The sequence below is a fragment of the Ahaetulla prasina genome, chromosome 2 (genome assembly GCF_028640845.1).
Source record: "Ahaetulla prasina isolate Xishuangbanna chromosome 2, ASM2864084v1, whole genome shotgun sequence".
NCBI lineage: Eukaryota > Metazoa > Chordata > Lepidosauria > Squamata > Colubridae > Ahaetulla > Ahaetulla prasina.
This window is the reverse complement of record NC_080540.1, coordinates 292997043-293018121: the sequence shown is the minus strand read 5'-3', so window position 1 is coordinate 293018121 and position 21079 is coordinate 292997043. Positions and strand designations below refer to the sequence as shown.

At 41.7% G+C, this 21079-nt stretch overlaps 1 protein-coding gene across 1 annotated transcript in view; it reads right to left on the bottom strand.

Annotated features, from left to right (window-relative positions):
• Positions 1-21079, bottom strand: part of EPG5 (ectopic P-granules 5 autophagy tethering factor) — a 163142-nt gene that overhangs the window by 128974 nt on the left and 13089 nt on the right. Inside the window, exons 2-3 of the mRNA XM_058171212.1 lie at positions 14403-15248; positions 8942-9188 (exon numbers count right to left, since the gene is read on the bottom strand). Of these exons, the coding sequence (XP_058027195.1) occupies positions 8942-9188; positions 14403-15248 (1093 nt within the window). The remainder of the gene's footprint in view (positions 1-8941; positions 9189-14402; positions 15249-21079) is intronic.

Sequence of the window (21079 nt, the reverse complement as noted above, 5' to 3'; positions counted from 1 at the left end):
TATATTATATAGTTATTTTCATGCTTATGCTTATAGAATAGAATAGAATAGAATAGAATAGAATAGAATAGAATAGAATAGAATAGAATAGAATAGAATTTTTATTGGCCAAGTGTGATTGGACACACAAGGAATTTGTCTTGGTGCATATGCTCTCAGTGTACATAAAAGAAAAGATACATTCATCAAGAATCATAAGATACGTTCATCAAGGTACAACATTTACAACACAATTGATGGTCAATATATCAATATAAATCATAAGGATTGCCAGCAACAAAGTTACAGTCATACAGTCATAAGTGGAAAGAGATTGGTGATGAAAACGATGAGAAGATTAATAGTAGTGCAGATTTAGTAAATAGTTTGACAGTGTTGAGGGAATTATTTGTTTAGCAGAGTGATGGCCTTTGGGAAAAAACTGTTCTTGTGTCTAGTTGTTCTGGTGTGCAGTGCTCTATAGCGTCGTTTTGAGGGTAGGAGTTGAAACAGTTTATGTCCTGGATGTGAGGGATCTGTAAATATTTTCACGGCCCTCTTCTTGATTCGTGCAGTATACAGGTCCTCAATTATATATACTGTTGTGACAAAATAAATAAATAAATAAAATAAATAAATCTTGGCTATCTCCTATGTCAGGGGTCTGCAAACCTGGCCCTTTTAAGACTTGTGGACTTCAGCTCCCAGAGTTCCTCAGCAAAGCTGGCTGAGGAACTCTGGGAGTTGAAGTCCACAAGTCTTAAAAGAGCCAAGTTTGCAGACCCCTATCCTATGTGCTCAACACGGGAAAGAAGATGCTCTTTATGGAAACAAGGCCAATTTATTGCCTACGAAAAAGGGCTAAAAATTTACATTCATAAGCAGTTCATTTAGGCACTCCCTTAATTGGAGGAGAAGGAAGGAGGAAAAAGAGGAGGAGGAGGAGGCAGTACAGCACAAAAAATCAGCAGCAAAATTCCCAAGACAGGTAATCCTCGACTTACAACCACAACGGGAGCCCAAAATTCCCGTTGCTAAGCGAGGCAGTGGTTAAGGGAGTTTTGCCTCATTTTGCAACCTTTCCTGGCATTGTGGGAAAAAGTGAATTACTGTAGCTGTTCAGGTAGTAACACAGCTGTTAAGTGAAGCTGGCTTCCCGCATCGGTCTTGCTTGTCGGAAGGTCACAAAATGGAATCACGTGACCCCTGGACGCTACAAGCGAGCTAAATACATGCTGGTTGCCAAGGATCTGAATTTTGATCACGTGACCCAGTATCGGTCATCTGAAAAATTGTCACTTTTTTTCAGGACCTTTGTAACTTTGAGCAGTCGATAAAACTATGTACATGGATACACCTGAACTAGACTGTGTTGTTTTTTCTCTGTGTCATATAATATATGTGGGTGTGTGAGTATATGCATCGTTTTTTATTTATTCATTTCTCATGTTTACGTAGTGTACATTGGAGGTGGCGACCTTTTTGAGAGCTGTATGCAATGAAATTTCATTTCAATTCATGCCGATTAGTGTACATTTTAGAGTGATAATAAAGTTATTCTACGTCTTAAAGAAATAGCCGTAAGTCAAGGACGAAATGTCTATGGAGATTGTCAGTCATCCAGGTCACGGTTGTCCCAAAGGTGTTTTTTCAAGACTTCCTTGTTTTGTTTTGTTTTGTTTTTTTTGAAGGACAACAAAGAATGTTCTTTCTGCGCCAACTCAGTAAGCTCAAAGTGCCCAAGGAGCTGCTGATCCAATTCTACAGAGGAATTATTGAGTCTGTCATTTGCACCTCTATAACTGTCTGGTTCGGTTCTGCAACCCAACAAGAAAAACACAGACTTCAGAGGATCATTAGAACTGCAGAAAAAATAATTGCTACCAACCTGCCTTCCATTGAGGGCCTGTATACTGCACGAATCAAGAAGAGGGCCGTGAAAATATTTGCAGATCCCTCACATCCAGGACATAAACTGTTTCAACTCCTACCCTCAAAACGACGCTATAGAGCATTGCACACCAGAACAACTAGACACAAGAACAGTTTTTTCCCAAAGGCCATCACTCTGCTAAACAAATAATTCCCTCAACACTGTCAGACTATTTACTGAATCTGCACTACTATTAATCTTCTCATCGTTCCCATCGCCAATCTCTTTCCACTTATGACTGTATGACTATAACTTGTTGCTGGCAATCCTTATGATTTATATTGATATATTGATCATCAATTGTGTTGTAAATGTTGTACCTTGATGAACGTATCTTTTCTTTTATGTACACTGAGAGCATATGCACCAAGACAAATTCCTTGTGTGTCCAATCACACTTGGCCAATAAAAATTCTATTCTATTCTATTCTATTCTTCTCATCCAAGAAGCTTCCTCAGCTCTGACTGGATGGTGGGGAATGGGAGGGTTTATACTCCTTGCGAAACAGCTGGTCATTTGCGTTCTTTTAGAGAGTCGTTGAGGCCACTTGGAGGTTTTTCTGGGTCCTCAAGGTCACCTGAGTGGGGCAAATGGGTGTGGAGCCTTCTTGGAACTGCTGAAAGGACTGCGTTGTCGAGTGGAGATAGAGGATGTGGTATCCCTCCTCCTCTGTTGAAAGAGGGCTGTTCGATTTCAATTTCTTTAGCCAGATCTGAAGGAGCTTCTTGGATGAGAAGCGAAGGCTTTTTGGATAAGAATTTGGTGGATTTTACAAAATGTTTTGAAAAAGAAGATAAAACTTCCTGCCGCAATTTTTTTTACTGGGAATTATCACGGACTGTACAGTAATTTGAGACTAAATTGATTTTAAATCTAATAACAGCGGCAAGATTACTGATAGGACAGTATTGGAAGAAAAAAGAATTACCTACAATAGGAGAATGGATATTGAAAGTTGCCAATTTGGCTGAGATGGCAAAAATCTCAGCCTTTTTGAAAGACAATACACAAGAAAGATACTTAAATGAATGGAAAAAATGGATTGACTATATCCAAAATAGGTATCAGATTAAGAGATATCAAACTGCCTTTGAATGATTAGGATGTATCGTTTCTGATTGCATTGGGGGAGGTTAGGATTAGATGAGAAATGCAGGAGTTGATTTAGGAGGGAAAATTTTTAGCATATGTTTGTTTTATTTTTAACTATACCTTATGTTTGTTCCGGGAAGTCAGCGGGGAGGGGTTTTTTTGAAGGGGGGGAAGGGGGGAAGGGGGGAAAGGGGGGGAGGTTTTTTTTGTAAAAACTTTTTCAATATATATATATATATATATATATATATATATATATATATATATAGGTCTTTGGTTATTGGGTTTCTCCGTAAAATTAGAAGTGTCTTGGCGGCGTTTTGAAGTCTCATTCGTCATCTTCAGGCTTCAGCCGTGCTTTGCTCCCAGAAGCACATTGCTCCCAGAAGCACAAAGCTGAAGCCTGAAGATGACGAATGAGACTTCGTCAAACGCCGCCAAGACACTTCCAATTTTACACGGGAGAAAACCCGAACAACCAAAGACCTATATACAAACACCGTGAAAACCTCAGAAAATATATATATATATATATATTTATATATATATATATATATATATATATATATATATATATATATATTGCTCCCAGAAGCACGAAGCTGAAGCCTGAAGATGACGAATGAGACTTCGTCGAAACGTCGCCAAGACACTTCCAATTTTACACGGGAGAAAACCCGAACAACCAAAGACCTATATACAAACACCCGTGAAAACCTCAGAAAACAAATATATATATATAAATATATATATATATATATATATATATATATATATGTATATGTATATATATATATATATATATATATATATATAGAAAAGAAAAAAAAAGAGAAGAGAAAAAAAAGAAAAAAGAAAAAATAACTAAATAGAGAAGCGAAACGTCTTCAAAGAAAAACCAGAAAGTCCAGTTGCTTCTTGAAAAAAGCACCTTTGGATGACTGAGATTCTCCATCGACATTTAGTCCTTGACTTACAGCTATTTCTTTAGAGCAGGGGTCTCGAACCTTGGCCACTTTTAAGACTTTAAGACTTTAAGGCTTTGCTGGCTGAGGAACTCTGGGATTTGAAGTCCGCAAGTCTTAAAGTGACCAAAGTTGGAGACCCCTGTTTTAGAGTTAGACTTAGAATAAATTTAAAAAAAAAATTTTTTTTATTGTTTTAATGTGATACACAATCTGACAAATGCACAACATATAACATATAAATATTTCCTATTTCTAAACAATGTTTTTAGTGGTCTTCTTTCACTTTTATACCTTTCCCCGCAAATCGCATTTGTTATTTTGTTTTCTTTCTTATCCCCTTTTCTTTATTTACATTAAATTATCTACTACTAGTAGCTTTACTTTTCTAGATTCTTATATATTTATTATTTACATATTATACATTTCTAATACATTCTGTACATTCTAATTTCTCCCCTTTATTTTTTTCCTTTACTTCTAGACTCAAACCATTCATACCATTTATTCCAGATTATATAATAATTGTCTCTTCTTTCTCTTTAATTTCTTTTGTTAACTTGTCCATTTCGGCACGCTCTAAAACTTTCCCTATCGCTTCTTCATCTGTTGGTATCTTTTCCTGTTTCCAGTTTTGTGCATATGCTATTCGTGCAGCTGTTATAATGTGCAAAATCAGATATTTTATTTCTTTGGTGTTATGTTCTCATAAAGATTCCTAGTAAAAATGTTTCCGCTTTACTTTCAACGGGTTGTTCTGTTATTTTTTCTAGCCATTTTTAAATATTTGCCCAGAATTTTTTTGCCGCCGGACACATCCACCATAAATGGTAATATGTTCCCTGAGTTTTTTTGCATTTCCAATATTCTAAATTTAATATAGTGTATTAAATGTACACTAATCAGCATAAATTAAAATGAAATTTCATTGCATCCACCTCTCAAAGAGTGACCACCTCCGATATACACTACATAAACATGACAAATGAATAAATATAAAATTATGCATATACTCGCATACCCACATATATTATATGACAGAGAGAAACAACACAGCCTAGTTCGGATATATCTGTACATGGCTTAATGACTGCTCAAAGTTACAAGGCCACTAAAAAAAATGACTGTAGCAAGAATTGTTTTTGCACAAAATTGGAAAGCAGAGAAACTACCCCTGGAAGGAAAAATTATTTTTAAAAAATTTAGACTGTGCAGGAATGAATAGATTTAACTTTGATGATCAAAGAAAGAGAGGATTCAGAATATTTCAAGATATGGGATAAATTTTACCATTGGTTAGAAAAAAAAACAGATAAGCAACAGGAAAATTATGCAAAGAAAGGTATAACTAGAATATTGTGCTAGTGAAAAAATGGTAATAGATTAAATCGAAGTGAAGAAAGAAGACACAACAAAAAAATGGAGCCATGAAGAAAACACCGAGATGTCACATGGAAGGAATGATTGATGGACTAAATCAGGGGTCCCCAACCATGGCAACTTTAGGACTTGTGGACTTCAACTCCCAGAGTTCCTCAGCCAGCTGGCTGTACAAAATGTTTGTTTATAAAATAAATTAAAAAAAGACTGTTTTTCAGATTAGCGTTGCTCATGTGATCAAAACTCACATGCTTGGCAACTAGCTTGTATTTATATCGATTGCAGTGTCCCAGGGTCATGTGATTATTTATTTTGGGACCTTCTGACAAAATCAATGAGGGAAGCCAGCTTCACCTTAACAAGAATAGAATAGAATAGAATAGAATAGAATAGAATAGAATAGAATAGAATAGAATAGAATAGAATAGAATAGAATAGAATAGAATAGAATAGAATGAATAGATTAACTTTGATGATCAAAGAAAGAGAGGATTCAGAATATTTCAAGATATGGGATAAATTTTACCATTGGTTAGAAAAAAAAACAGATAAGCAACAGGAAAATTATGCAAAGAAAGGTATAACTAGAATATTGTGCTAGTGAAAAAATGGTAATAGATTAAATCGAAGTGAAGAAAGAAGACACAACAAAAAAATGGAGCCATGAAGAAAACACCGAGATGTCACATGGAAGGAATGATTGATGGACTAAATCAGGGGTCCCCAACCATGGCAACTTTAGGACTTGTGGACTTCAACTCCCAGAGTTCCTCAGCCAGCTGGCTGTACAAAATGTTTGTTTATAAAATAAATTAAAATGAAATTTCATTGCATACACCTCTCAAAGAGTGACCACCTCCGATATACACTACATAAACATGACAAATGAATAAATATAAAATTATGCAAAGAAAGGTATAACTAGAATATTGTGCTAGTGAAAAATGGTAATAGATTAAATCGAAGTGAAGAAAGAAGACACAACAAAAAAATGGAGCCATGAAGAAAACACCGAGATGTCACATGGAAGGAATGATTGATGGACTAAATCAGGGGTCCCCAACCATGGCAACTTTAGGACTTGTGGACTTCAACTCCCAGAGTTCCTCAGCCAGCTGGCTGTACAAAATGTTTGTTTATAAAATAAATTAAAAAAAGACTGTTTTTCAGATTAGCGTTGCTCATGTGATCAAAACTCACATGCTTGGCAACTAGCTTGTATTTATATCGATTGCAGTGTCCCAGGGTCATGTGATTATTTATTTTGGGACCTTCTGACAAAATCAATGAGGGAAGCCAGCTTCACCTTAACAAGAATAGAATAGAATAGAATTTTTTTATTGGCCAAGTGTGATTGGACACACAAGGAATTTGTCTTGGTGTAGATGCTCTCAGTGTACATAAAAGATACCTTCATCAAGGTACAACATTTACAACACAAATGATGGTCATAGGGTACCTATGTTAAGTTAACTATGTTAAGTTCGCAACTTAACAATGTTGCTAACTTAACAACTGCAATGATTGACTTTACCAATGGTGGCAAGAAAAAGCACCTTTGCAAAAGTCAAGGACTACCTGTAAAGGAAATTTTAGCCTTCGGGGGGCATTGGGGAGGGGAGTCTGATTTGATGGTCTGGTCTATCTACCGTGTTTTCCTGAAAATAAGACCGGGTCTTATATTAATTTTTGCTCCAAAAGACGCATTAGGGCGTATTTTCTGGTTAGGTCTCATTTTGGGGAACATTTTGGGGTACTAAAAAGGGATGTGGTGGCTCAGTGGCTAAGACGCTGTGCTTGTCGATCAAAAGGTCGGCAGTTCAGCGGTTCGAATCCCTGGTGCCGCATAATGGGGTGAGCTCCCATTATTACTTGTCCCAGCTTCTGCCAACCTAGCAGTTCGAAAGCCTGTAAAAAATGCAAGTGGAAAAATAGGGACCACCTTTGATGGGAAGGTAATAGCGTTCCGTGCGCCTTTGGCGTTGAGTCATGCCGGCCACATGACCAAGGAGACGTCTTCGGACAGCGCTGGCTCTTCGGCTTTGACACGGAGAAACAACACAGCCTAGTTCGGATATATCTGTACATGGCTTAATGACTGCTCAAAGTTACAAGGCCACTAAAAAAAATGACTGTAGCAAGAATTGTTTTTGCACAAAATTGGAAAGCAGAGAAACTACCCCTGGAAGGAAAAATTATTTTTAAAAAATTTAGACTGTGCAGGAATGAATAGATTAACTTTGATGATCAAAGAAAGAGAGGATTCAGAATATTTCAAGATATGGGATAAATTTTACCATTGGTTAGAAAAAACAGATAAGCAACAGGAAAATTATGCATATACTCATACCCACATATATTATATACAAAGTCAACTTATTGCCCCCAACAATCTGGGTCCTCATTTTACCCACTTTATAAAGGATGGAAGGCTGAGTCAACCTTGGGCCTGGTGGGACTTGAACCTGCAGTAATTGCAAGCAGCTGTGTTAATAACAGACTGTCTTAGCAGTCTGAGCCACCAGAGGCCCTTAGTTAACTATGTTAAGTTAACTATGTTAACTTAACTATGTTAAATTTGTTTGTTTGTTTTTTATTTGAATTTATATCCCGCCCTTCTCCGAAGACTCAGGGCAGCTTACACTATGTCAAGCAATAGTCTTCATCCATTTGTATATTATATACAAAGTCAACTTATTGCCCCCAACAATCTGGGTCCTCATTTTACCCACTTTATAAAGGATGGAAGGCTGAGTCAACCTTGGGCCTGGTGGGCGTGGCCTGGTGGGCATGGCGTGGCCTGGTGGGCATGGCGTGGCCTGGTGGGCATGGCGTGGCCTGGTGGGACTTGAACCTGCAGTAATTGCAAGCAGCTGTGTTAATAACAGACTGTCTTAGCAGTCTGAGCCACCAGAGGCCCTTAGTTAACTATGTTAACTTAACTATGTTAACTTAACTATGTTAAGTTAACTATGTTAACTTAACTATGTTAACTTAACTATGTTAAGTTAACTATGTTAAATTTGTTTGTTTTTATTTGAATTTATATCCCGCCTTCTCCGAAGACTCAGGGCGGTGTACAGCCAGGTAAAACAAACAATATAATATACAGTTAAAATACAAATTAAAAAACTTATTACATAAATTGGCCTAAAACTTTGGAACATAAAAACTAAAACCCACTAAAAATCACTAGTAAAAATTTAAAACCAATAAAATTTAAAACCAATAAAATTTAAGCCAGCCAGCGAATAAATAAGTATGGCGTTGAGTCATTCCGCCACATGACCAAGGAGACGTCTTTGGACAGCGCTGGCTCTTCGGCTTTGACACGGAGATGAGCACTGCCCCCACAGAAGGATCTTCCCCTGGGGGCCGCCAGCCGACATTGCTTGGCGGACGGCACCCTGAGAAGACCCTCTCTGTGTGAGCGTAGGGGTCGGTGGGAGGCATGAGGTAACAGCAGGCGGTCCCGTAAGTACCCAGGCCCTAAGCCATTATGAGCATCCAGAAAAATCATTGCTAGGGATTGGGTTTTCTGGTTGGGTCTTATTTTCAGAGAAATACGATAGTGGGCTGTCAGGTACCCACCTGCGGACTCCTGCTGCTGAAGTCCCACCGACCTTAGCAAGGGACAGCCCCTCAGCAGGTTGTAGAGGTAAGACTCGACTTGCAAGCGGGACAACACCGAGGTGTACAAGTGCAGAGCGAGGATCTGGTGCAGGTGTTCAGTCTGGGCTTCGAAGAGCCTCTTCAATTCCCCCAAAGCGCCTTCGTTCACCTCAACCGTCTGGTATCGGTGAAAGCCGGAGACTTTGCACTGATCGGCACAGACACCCTGAAAGAAACACAAAGGAGAGTGGGGGGGGAAACACTCAACAAACAGCTGCAACGGTAAGAGGACAGGGCAGTGGTGGGCTTCAAATTATTTTACTACCGGTTCTGTGGGTGTGGCCTGGTGGGCATGGCGTGGCCTGGTGGGCGTGGCTTGGTGGGCGTGGCAGGGGAAGGATACTGTAAAATCTCCATTCCTTCCCCAATCCAGGGGAACGCTATTGCAAAAGCTCCATTCCTTCCCCAATCGAGTGGAAAGTTACTGCAAAATCTCCATTCCTTCCCCAATCCAGAGGAAGGTTACTGCAAAATCCCCATTTTCTCCCGATCAGCTGGGATTCGGGAGGCAGAGACTAGATGGGGGGCAGGGCCAGTCAGAATTTTTACTACCAGTTCTCCGAACTACTCAAAATTTCTGCTACCGGTTCTCCAGAACCGCTCAGAACCTGCTGAAACCCACCTCTGATCTGCACCTCTATAACTATCTGGTTTGGTTCTGCAACCCAACAAGAAAGACACAGACTTCAGAGGATCATTAGAACTGCAGAAAAAACAATACTACCAGAGGTGGTAGTTGCCAGTTCTCCGAACTACTCAAAATTTCCGCTACCGGTTCTCCAGAACTGGTCAGAACCGGCTGAAACCCACCTCTGGGACAGGGGGCTGAGATACCCCCAGGGGTGCCTGTCGAACTCCTCACAACGGGGCACAATTAAGGAAGTGAGCATCATGCAACTTATTTGGAGATGTTTTTAATACAAGAATTAGGGGTAAGGAACAAAATCTTCTAAACTTGGGACAGGAACTTCCGGAGCTCCTGTATTAGGGTGCAGATGGATTGCATTGGGGTTCAAAGGGAGGGGGCTGCTGGATTGATGGTGGACTCCCATCTCCTTCCCCTCATTCTCTGCTGTCTACCCGTCCATCTTTCTGTTTCGGTGATTATATAGTTGGGCACGTAGTCCTCATCTTACAACCACAATTGAGCCTAACATTTCTGCTGCTAAGCGAGACAGTTATGGCAATCACATGACCAAGCGTCCAAATTCCGATCATGTGACCATGGGAATGTTGCAACGGTCGTAAGTGTGAAAAATGGACAGAAGTCATTTTTTTTCAATGCCGTTGTAACCTTCAGTCACTAAATAAACCGTGGTAAGTCAAGGACCAAGTCGTATTTTTCACTGTGTTCTTTTTTTTTGGTTCTATTTTATTGTTAGTTTATTATCGTCTTGTTTTATTCACACTCTTTTCCTTTCTTTTTATTGTTGCAAGCCGCCTAGAGTAGCCCCACAGCGAGATAGGCGGCAAATAAATTTAACAAATAAAAATAAAATAAAATTAGTAAGTTCATTTAGGAAAAGACAGTCTGAACATTTTGCATTTCTTGGGTTTTGGCACCCTGGAGTGGAGCTTCTGTTTACGCCATAAGCTACCCGTGCAGTGGTGAAAGGTTACCGGTTCGCACCGGTTTGGGCGAACTGGTAGTGATAAAAACTACAGGTTCGGGGATATTGAAAGTCATTAATTTGGCTGAGATGGCTAAAATCTCAGCTTTTTTAAAAGACAATACGCAGGAAAGATATTTAATTGAATGGAAAAAATGGATTGATTATCTACAAAACAGATATCAGATTAAGAAATATCAGACTGCCTTTGGATAATTAGGAAGTATTATTTTATGTAATGGGGAGGGGGTTGGGAGATGAAAAGATCTGGATGAGGTTAATTGGATTAGAAGGGAAAAATTTTACTCTATGTTTGGTTTATGTATAACAATACCTTGTGATTGACCCGGGAAGCTGGGGGGGGGGGTCTTCTGGGAGGGAGGGAGGGGGGAAAGGGGGGGGAAATGTTTTTGTTTTTTTAAAACTTTTTCAATAAAAAAAAACAACCTACAGGTTCGGGCAAACCAGTAGTTAAAAAAAAAAAAAAAGCTACCGGTTCCTCCAAACCAGTATTTCCTACGATTAGCTGTGCCATGCGATTTAATATCGCTAGAAAGCAGGAAATCCTGCTTTCTAGTGAATCTAAATCACACAGCACAGCTGATCCCCCCACTTCGCTGTTCTATTTACCTTCCGAAGCCTCCTTTTGGCATGCAATGCGCATGCGCAGCCAGCGAACTGGTGGCGAACCGGTTCAGATTTCACCACCAGTGTCCTCCTTTCTCGGGGAAAGCAGAGATCTACCACGATCAAACTAAACCAGATACATTCATACATAAATACCCATCCAGATACACACACACACACACACAAATTCCCTTCTGAACCTTATCAGTAGTCTACTTCTGGTTCTTGGTCAAAACAACCCACAGTAGCAATAGATTCGCTTAACAGCTAGAGTTAAATCTCTGCTTAATGACCGCACATTCACTTCTCAACTGCTACATTCACTTAATAACTGCCACCAAATGGTCATATAATTAGATTGGACCCCACCCACTTTACCACCGGCACATCTTATGACCGTAATGCGCAGGCTCCATTATGGTCGTAAGTCAAGGACTACCATACTGATGAAGAAAAAGAACGCGAATGCAGAGTTCTCTACGTTGAGAAACATCAACCCAAAAGCCATGATCTCAGGTGGGCAGGACCAAGATATAAAATTCACCCATCCACAGCCTCCTCGGGATTAGAAGTGCTTTTATTAATTAAACCCCAATACAGATGGTCCTTGACTTACAACCATTCGTTTTAGTAACCATTCGAAGTCTCAACAGCACCGAGAAAAGGGACTTATGACTGTTTTTCACACTTACCAAGCACTGCAGCACACACACACCCCATGGTCACATGATCAGAATCTGGAAGCTTGGCAACTGGCATGTACTTAGGACAGCTGCAAGGTCCCTGTGTCATGGGATCACTTTCTGCAAATTTCTGGCGAGCCAAGTCAATGGGAAAGCCAGATTCGCTTAACAGGGCCGTGGTGGCTCAGGCTGTAAGAAGCCTGTTATTAAAACACAGCAGCCTGCAATTACTGCAGGTTCAAGCCCCACCAGGCCCAAGGTTGACTCAGCCTTCCATCCTTTATAAGGTAGGTAAAATGAGGACCCAGATTGTTGGGGGGGCAATAAGTTGACTTTGTAAATATATACAAATAGAATGAGACTATTGCCTTACACACTGTAAGCCGCCCTGAGTCTTCGGAGAAGGGCGGGATATAAATGTAAATTTAAAAACAAAAACCAAAAAAAAAAAAACCGTGATACTAATGTTAACGACTGCAGCGAGATTCAACTGAACAACGGTGGCAAGAAAGCTCGCAAAATGGGGCAAAACACACTTAACAACGGTCTTGATTAGCAACAAAAAATTGCTCAGTTGTGGTCTTAAGTCAAGGATTGCCTGTAACACCCAAGTCCTCAAGGCAGGGGTGAAATGCTCCTAATTCGGACCGGATGACACGATCCGGCCGCGATGGGGGCGGGTAGTTCGGAGAACCGGTAGCAAAAATCCATGCCCCCGCCCCACCGCCCACCCCTCGCTGTTCCTCTTCTCTGTCCCTGAAGCTCTCGGTGGTGATATAGCTGCAAACAGCCTTAAATGACTGCCGCAGCACTTCAAAGAGCCGTACTACAGCTGATCAGCGCTGTAGGCAGGTAGTAGACCGGTGCCTCTATTTTTAAAAAAGGTAGACCGGTGCACTCCCAAAAAAAGGCAATTAGTAGACCAGTGCCTCTATTTTTAAAGAAGGTAGACGGGTGCGCTCCCAAAAAAAGGCAATTAGTAGACCAGTGCCTCTATTTTTAAAGAAGGTAGACGGGTGCGCTCCCAAAAAAAGGCAATTAGTAGCTCTCTGTGGTGATATAGCTGCAAACGGCCTTAAATGACTGCCGCAGCACTTCAAAGAGCCGTACAGCTGATCAGCGCTGTAGGCAGACAGTAGACCGGTGCCTCTATTTTTAAAAAAGGTAGACCGATGCACTCCCAAAAAAAGGCAATTAGTAGACCGGTGCCTCTATTTTTAAAGAAGGTAGACGGGTGCGCCCCCAAAAAAAGGCAATTAGTAGCTCTCTGTGGTGATATAGCTGCAAACGGCCTTAAATGACTGCCGCAGCACTTCAAAGAGCCGTACTACAGCTGATCAGCGCTGTAGGCAGGCAGTAGACCGGTGCCTCTATTTTTAAAGAAGGTAGACCGATGCACTCCCAAAAAAAGGCAATTGGTAGACCGGTGCCTCTATTTTTAAAGAAGGTAGACCGGTGCCTCCCAAAAAAAGGCAATTAGTAGACCGGTGCCTCTATTTTTAAAGAAGATAGACCATTGCCCTTGCAAGTTTTATATACTTTATTATTTTTATTATTTATTATTATTGGCCATGCCTATTCAGTCACCTGACCACCAAGCCACGTCCACCGGGTCACCTGACCACCAAGCCACGCCCACCAATTAAGCCACGCCCACATAACCAGTAGGGGAAATTTTTAGATTTCACCCCTACCTCAAGGCTTTCACACAAAAGACAAATTGAGTTTCCAGGGGGTGGGGTGGGGGGGAACTGTGCTGAATTTTAGCATTAAAATTTGAGAACCACAAAGCAGATTGTCGAATGGGACCCTTTCATACACCCGTGATCTGAACCACCCGTGAAATCCTCCATGGATTGCCACCAGTTTGCTGCCTGCGCATGAAGTGTGCGCCAAATACGCGGCGGACTTACGCATGTGCAGTGCACACACGCATGTGAGGTGCATGCCAAATGGGCGGTGCGGGCGCATGCATGTTGCACGCCAAAAGCACACTGCACATACGGGCATGCGCAGTGCATGCCAAATGCATGCTGCGTGTGCATGTTGTGCACCCAAATGCACACTACATGCATGCACATGCACAGTGCACGCCAAAAACGCACTTCGCATGGAAAAAGGAGGCTTAACAAGGTAAGTAGAAAGCGGGGGTGGGTGGGGGGAACAGCTATGTTGCGCAATTTAGATTCGCTAGAAAGCAGGATTTCCGGTTCTGACAAACCGGTACCTTTGTTTTATTAGCAATGTGCCCAAACCGGTAGCTTTTATCGCTACTGGTTCGCCCCAGTGCGAACCGGAAGTATTTCACCCCTGATCTGAACCCTGGGATTTTAACGACAACCCATTTGTCTGAAGTGGTATTGGATTCCCTGCTTGAGCAGGGGGTTGGACTAGAAGATCTCCAAGGTCCCTTCGAACTCGTCTGTTATTCTGTCCAAAACCAGCTTCCCTAACCCCCACCTGGGCACTCTGCTGCTTATCCGTGAAAGTCCACAGGCGCTCTTTGACACTTTCGCAATCCAGGTAAAGGCTTTGCAATTTGGCTTCAGCTAGCAACAACTGTTTCCGACATCGGCAGTAATTCAACACCAGCTCATAAAACTCGTGTCGGTCTTGGTAGGCCCTGCTGCCAAATTCCTCCACGTAAGCCTCGACGTTCCCCAGCCAGGAACAGGGCTCGAAAACCTTCAGCTGCTCTTTGGTAAAAGGAATCGCTTCGGGATCGACTGGAAGTTCAGGATACAATCTCTCCGTACGATGCGGCAGCCGGAAGGTAAAATCCGGCAGTCCTTCAGATAACAACGGCGAGAGTTCGGGGTACAGCTTTTTAAAGACGGGGGTCTCCACGTGTGTTTTCACTTCCGTTTGAGGAACAGAGACGAGGGCATGGACTTTTTCGGAGGTAGGAGCAGCTGGATGTTCCACAGGGCTACTATGGGGTGCACTTTCCATGGGTGGAATGTTTTTTTTCGACGAGTCACAAGTCCTCTTGTCCTTAACCGCTCCTTCCTCGAGATCCCGCCTGTCCACCGTTGCTGCGTCTTTCTCCGCCTGCAAATTTTTTGCATCCAAGGGAGGTTGGGTTTGGGGAGTTGCTGGGGGACCTTCGTTTTCAGGAGTGAGCACGCTCAGTGGCAATTTGGGGTCCTTGTTCCCGGTTTCCTTCCGGGTGGTTTGAGGGCAGGCCCTGGATTCTGAAACAAGTTCTTTAGGCGTGCTGTTCTCCCGCAAAGCTTCTTTGTCAATCTTTTTGCGCAAAGACGGTTCGGTTGTCTCGCTCTCTTTCTCTTCATTCTTCTTTTTTTCCTAGTGGGAATTAAAACATTTTTTTTTAATAATAATAAAAAAAAAGACAGCCTAATCATCAGGAATAAGGCACAACAGGAAAGTCTTATTCAATACAATCAAGCGATAGCAACGTTGGTTTTACCCAAATTAATAAGGATCATTCACCACACCTAGCGTACTGTATCCAGTTTTGGTCACCACACAGGGGTGAAATGCTCCCGATTGGGACCGGATCACTCGATCCGGTAGTGATGGTGGTGGGTTGTTCGGAGAACTGGTAGCAAAAATCCCTGCCCCCACCCCCATGGCCAGCTGAGCCACACGATCATCAGAGTTTTTTTTACTTTTAAAAGCATTTTTTCTTCGGCCAAAAAAAAGCTTTTAAAAGTGAAAAAAAGCCTCTGATGATCACGCGGCTCAGCTGGGATCCTCAGAGACTTTTAAAAGCATTTTTTTACCACCTCTTTGGCCGAATCAGCAGGGTTGGCTAGGCCCACTCAGTCACATTACCCACCATCACCACCAAGCCATGCCCACAGAACCAGTAGTAACAAATTTTACATTTCACCACTATCACCACACTATAAAAAAGATGGTGAGACTCTGAAAAGAGTGCAGAGAAGAGCAACCAGGATGATTAGGGGACTGGAGGCTAAAACATATGAAGAATGGTTGCAAGAACTGGGCCTGGCTAGTCTAGTGAAGAGAAGGACCAGGGGAGACAGGATAGCAGTCTTCCAATATTTGAGGGGCTGCCACAGAGAGGAGGAAGGGGGTCAAACTATTCTCCAAAGCACCCAAAAGCTAGACAAGGAATAACGGATGGAAACTGACCAAGGAGAGATTCAACTTAGAAATAAGGAGAAATTTTCTGACAGTGAGAACAATCCACCCACGGAACAGAAGCTGCCTTCGGAAGTTGTGGGAGTTTCATCACTGGAGCCTTTCAAGAAAAGATTGGACAGAAATTGTGTAGGGTCTTCTGCTTGAACCGGGGGGAGGGGGGTTGGACTAGATGACCTAGACGGTCCCTTCCAACTCTGTTAATCTGTTAAAAACCCTTTAGGCCGGGGGGGGGGGCATTTCCAAACTTCGCAACTTTAAGACTTGTGGACTTCAACTCCCAGCATGGCTGACTGAGGAATTCTGGGGGTTGAAGTCCACAAATCTTAAAAGTTGCCAAGGTTGGCAACTGCTTTAGGCCCCAAGTAGCAAAAATCCTTCAGGCAAATCTTCTTGAGAAATATTTCTCTGGATTTTTGAAAGACTGTTTTAACTAGGTAAATTTAGTAATGGTGTAGAAGAATGTAAAATATTTGCAAATCCCTCGCATCCTGGACATAAACTGTTTCAACTCCTACCCTCAAAACAACGCTATAGAGCACTGCACACCAGAACAACTAGACACAAGAACAGCTTTTTCCCGAAGGCCATCACTCTGCTAAACAAATAATTCCCTCAACACTGTCAGACTATTTACTGAATCTGCACTACTATTAATCGTTTCATAGTTCCCATCACCAATCTCTTTCCACTTATGACTGTATGACTATAACTTGTTGCTGGCAATCCTTATGATTTATATTGATATATTGATCATCAATTGTGTTGTAAATGTTGTACCTTGATGAACGTATCTTTTCTTTTATGTACACTGAGAGCATATGCACCAAGACAAATTCCTTGTGTGTCCAATCACACTTGGCCAATAAAATTCTATTCTATTCTATTCTATAACTGTCTGGTTTGGTTCTGCAACCCAACAAGAAAAACACAGACTTCAGAGGATAATTAGAACTGCAGAAAAATATTTGCAGATCCCTCGCATCCTGGACATAAACTGTTTCAACTCCTACCCTCAAAACGACCCTATAGAGCACTGCACACCAGAACAACTAGACACAAGAACAGTTTTTTCCCGAAGGCCATCACTCTGCTAAACAAATAATTCCCTCAACACTGTCAGACTATTTACTGAATCTGCACTACTATTAATCGTTTCATAGTTCCCATCACCAATCTCTTTCCACTTATGACTGTATGACTATAACTTGTTGCTGGCAATCCTTATGATTTATATTGATATATTGATCATCAATTGTGTTGTAAATGTTGTACCTTGATGAACGTATCTTTTCTTTTATGTACACTGAGAGCATATGCACCAAGACAAATTCCTTGTGTGTCCAATCACACTTGGCCAATAAAATTCTATTCTATTCTATTCTATAACTGTCTGGTTCGGTTCTGCAACCCAACAAGAAAAACACAGACTTCAGAGGATAATTAGAACTGCAGAAAAATAATGAGGACCTGCATAAACTGTTTCAACTCCTACCCTCAAAACGACGCTATAGAGCACTGCACACCAGAACAACTAGACACAAGAACAGTTTTTTCCCGAAGGCCATCACTCTGCTAAACAAATAATTCCCTCAACACTGTCAGACTATTTACTGAATCTGCACTACTATTAATCGTTTCATAGTTCCCATCACCAATCTCTTTCCACTTATGACTGTATGACTATAACTTGTTGCTGGCAATCCTTATGATTTATATTGATATATTGATCATCAATTGTGTTGTAAATGTTGTATCTTGATGAACGTATCTTTTCTTTTATGTACACTGAGAGCATATGCACCAAGACAAATTCCTTGTGTGTCCAATCACACTTGGCCAATAAAATTCTATTCTATTCTATTCTATTCTATCACCCACTGCCGGGAGGAATTTTAAGGGGCAATTATCGTTATTACAGTCGTTCAAAACTCTGCTTGCCCTATCTCGTTCCATTTGGTTGGGTAGAAGTTAAGGTGCTGAACTAGAAACAGTGATCGTTATTATAGTAGTTTAAAACTTTGGTTTTTACCTTTATCTTATTTTACGCCACTTGCTTGGGATAAAGCAGTAAAATCACAACAATAGCAAAAAACCACATAACCTCTGTGAAGTGGGTCGTATATAAACATGAGCCGCGATGGCGCAGTGGTAAGAGTGCAGTACTGCAGGCTACTTCTGCTGACTGCCGGCTGCCAGCAATTTGGCAGATCGAATCTGACCAGGCTCAAAGTTGACTCAGCCTTCCATCCTTCCAAGGACGTTAAAATGAGGACTCAGATTGTTGGGGGCAAAATGCTGACTCTGTAAAACCACTTAGAGAGAGCTGTAAAGGGGTATATAAGCCTAAGCAAGGGCCTATATATATATATAAGGGGTCTGTTATTAACAGCAGCTGCTTGCAATTATTGCAGGTTCAAATCCCACCAGGCCCAAGGTTGACTCAGCCTTCCATCCTTTATAAGGTAGGTAAAATGAGGACCCAGATTGTTGGGGGCAATAAAAGTTGACTTTGTATATAATATACAAAAAGGATGAAGACTATTGCTTGACATAGTGTAAGCCGCCCTGAGTCTTCGGAGAAGGGTGGGATATAAATGCAAATAAATAAATAAATAAATAAAATAAGTGCTATTGCTATCCCACAATTAAATGAATAAATTTGTTCGGTGCAAATAGAAGCATTTGAAATGTGGATTTAAGTATAAGCTGGGTTGACAAAACCAGAAATGAGGAGGTGATAAGCCAACTGGGAAAGCCAAGGAAAATCATCAAAACCATCCAAAAAGCGCAACTTGGAATATTTTGGACATGTGACGCGACACCCAGAAAAATATGCCACACTTCAATTAATCCTCAAAGGAAAGATTGAAGGCAAATGAGGTCCAGGCAGAAGGAGAACATCGTGGCTTCAAAATCTAAGGGACCGGTTTGGACAAAACTCAGCAGCACTTTTTTGTGCAGCTGTTGATAAAAATAGGAGCGCCAACGTACGATGACAAATATGGCACAAGAAGAAAATGTGCAAATAGTATCAGAATATTTTAGTGGGGTTTCTTTGTTACTTCATTTGCATTCTGCCACCCATCTGGGTCTCTCACAAAGGCGTGTAAATGGGGTTTCTATCTGGAGGGGGCTTACTTAAAACAGTTTTAAATGTCTTTTTAATTTTTATAATCACCTGGCTGGCCGGCGCGCCAGAACCTGGAATAGCAACGGGCAACGGCTGGCATGCCTGGAGAAATCGCTCTGCATGCCACTTCCGACATTCGTGTCATAGGTTCGCCATCATGGACCTAGCTTATTATACTATGCAGGTAGTCCTCGACTTATGACCACAATTCAACCCCAAATTTCTGCTGCTAAGTTAGGCAGTTGTTAAGTGAATTTTTCCCCTTTTTATTATTATTATTATTTTTTTATTGTTTAAATTTATATACCGCCCTATCTCCCAAAGGACTCAGGGCGGTTTACAGGCATTTAAAAAACAGGTAAATACAATCTAAAAACAGTTAAAAAACTTATTCTAAAAGCCTAAATTAAAAATATGAAAATAAAACCCAATTTAAAAACCATAAATTAAAATCTAGCTCAGTCCTGCGCAATTAAATAAGTATGTTTTAAGCTCGCGGCGGAAGGTCCGAAGGTCCGGAAGCTGACGAAGTCCTGGGGGTAGTTCGTTCCAGAGGGTGGGAGCCCCCACAGAGAAGGCCCTTCCCCTGGGCGTCGCCAGACGACATTGCCTCGCTGACGGCACCCTGAGGAGTCCCTCTCTATGAGAGCGCATGGGTCGGTGAGAGGTATTCGGTAGCAGTAGGCGGTCCCGTAAATAACCCGGCCCTATGCCATGGAGCGCTTTAAAGGTGGTTACCAAGACCTTGAAGCGCACCCGGAAGGCCACAGGTAGCCAGTGCAGTCTGCGCAGGAGAGGTGTCACGCGGGAGCCACGAGGGGCTCCATCTATCACCCGCGCAGCCGCATTCTGGACTAACTGTAGCCTCCGGATGCCCTTCAAGGGGAGCCCCATGTAGAGAGCATTGCAGTAATCCAGGCGAGACGTCACGTTATGACCTTTCTTGCCATAGCTGCTAAGTGAATCATTGTGGTTAAGTTAGTAACGTGGTTGTTAGGCGAATGTAGATTTCTCCATTGACTTTGCTCATCAGAAAGTCACAGGTGGTGATTACCTGACTCCAGGAACACTCCGACTGTCACAAATACAGGTAAATCCTTGACTTACGACCACAATTCAACCCAAAACTTACGTTGCCAAGTGAGACAGTTATTAAGTGAGTTTTGCCGCATTTTATGACCATTCCTGCCTGTTGCTAAGTGTATCACTGCAGTTGTTAAGTTAGTAGCATGGGTGTTATTATTTTTTATTATTATTATTTATTAAATTTTTATACCGCCCTTCTCCCGAAGGACTCAGGGCGGTGTACAGCCAAAGATAAAACACGAAATATATACAATTAAAACATTTAAAACATAGCAAATTACAAAAAGGCTGATAATTAAAAATTTAGTTTTAAAATTTTAGAAATATTAATAAAACCCCGGATTAAAATTTAACACTATTATGCCAGTCCCGCTTGAATAAATAGGTGTGTTTTTAGCTCACGACGGAAGGTCCGAAGATCAGGCACTTGACGTAAGCCAGGGGGAAGTTCGTTCCAGAGCGTCGGTGCCCCCACAGAGAAGGCCCTGCTCCTGGGGGCCGCCAGCCGACACTGTTTGGCGGACGGCACCCTGAGGAGACCCTCTCTGTGAGAGTGTACGGGTCGGTGGGAGGCAAAGGGTAACAGCAGGCAGTCTCGTAAGTACCCGGGTCCTAAGCCATGGAGCGCTTTGAAGGTGGTAACCAAAATCTTGAAGCGCATCTGAAAGACCACAGGAAGCCAGTGCAGGCTACGGAGTAGTGGTGTTACGTGGGAGCCACGAGCGGCTCCCGTTACCACTCGCGCAGCCGCATTCTGGACTAACTGTAGCCTCCGGGTGCACCTCAA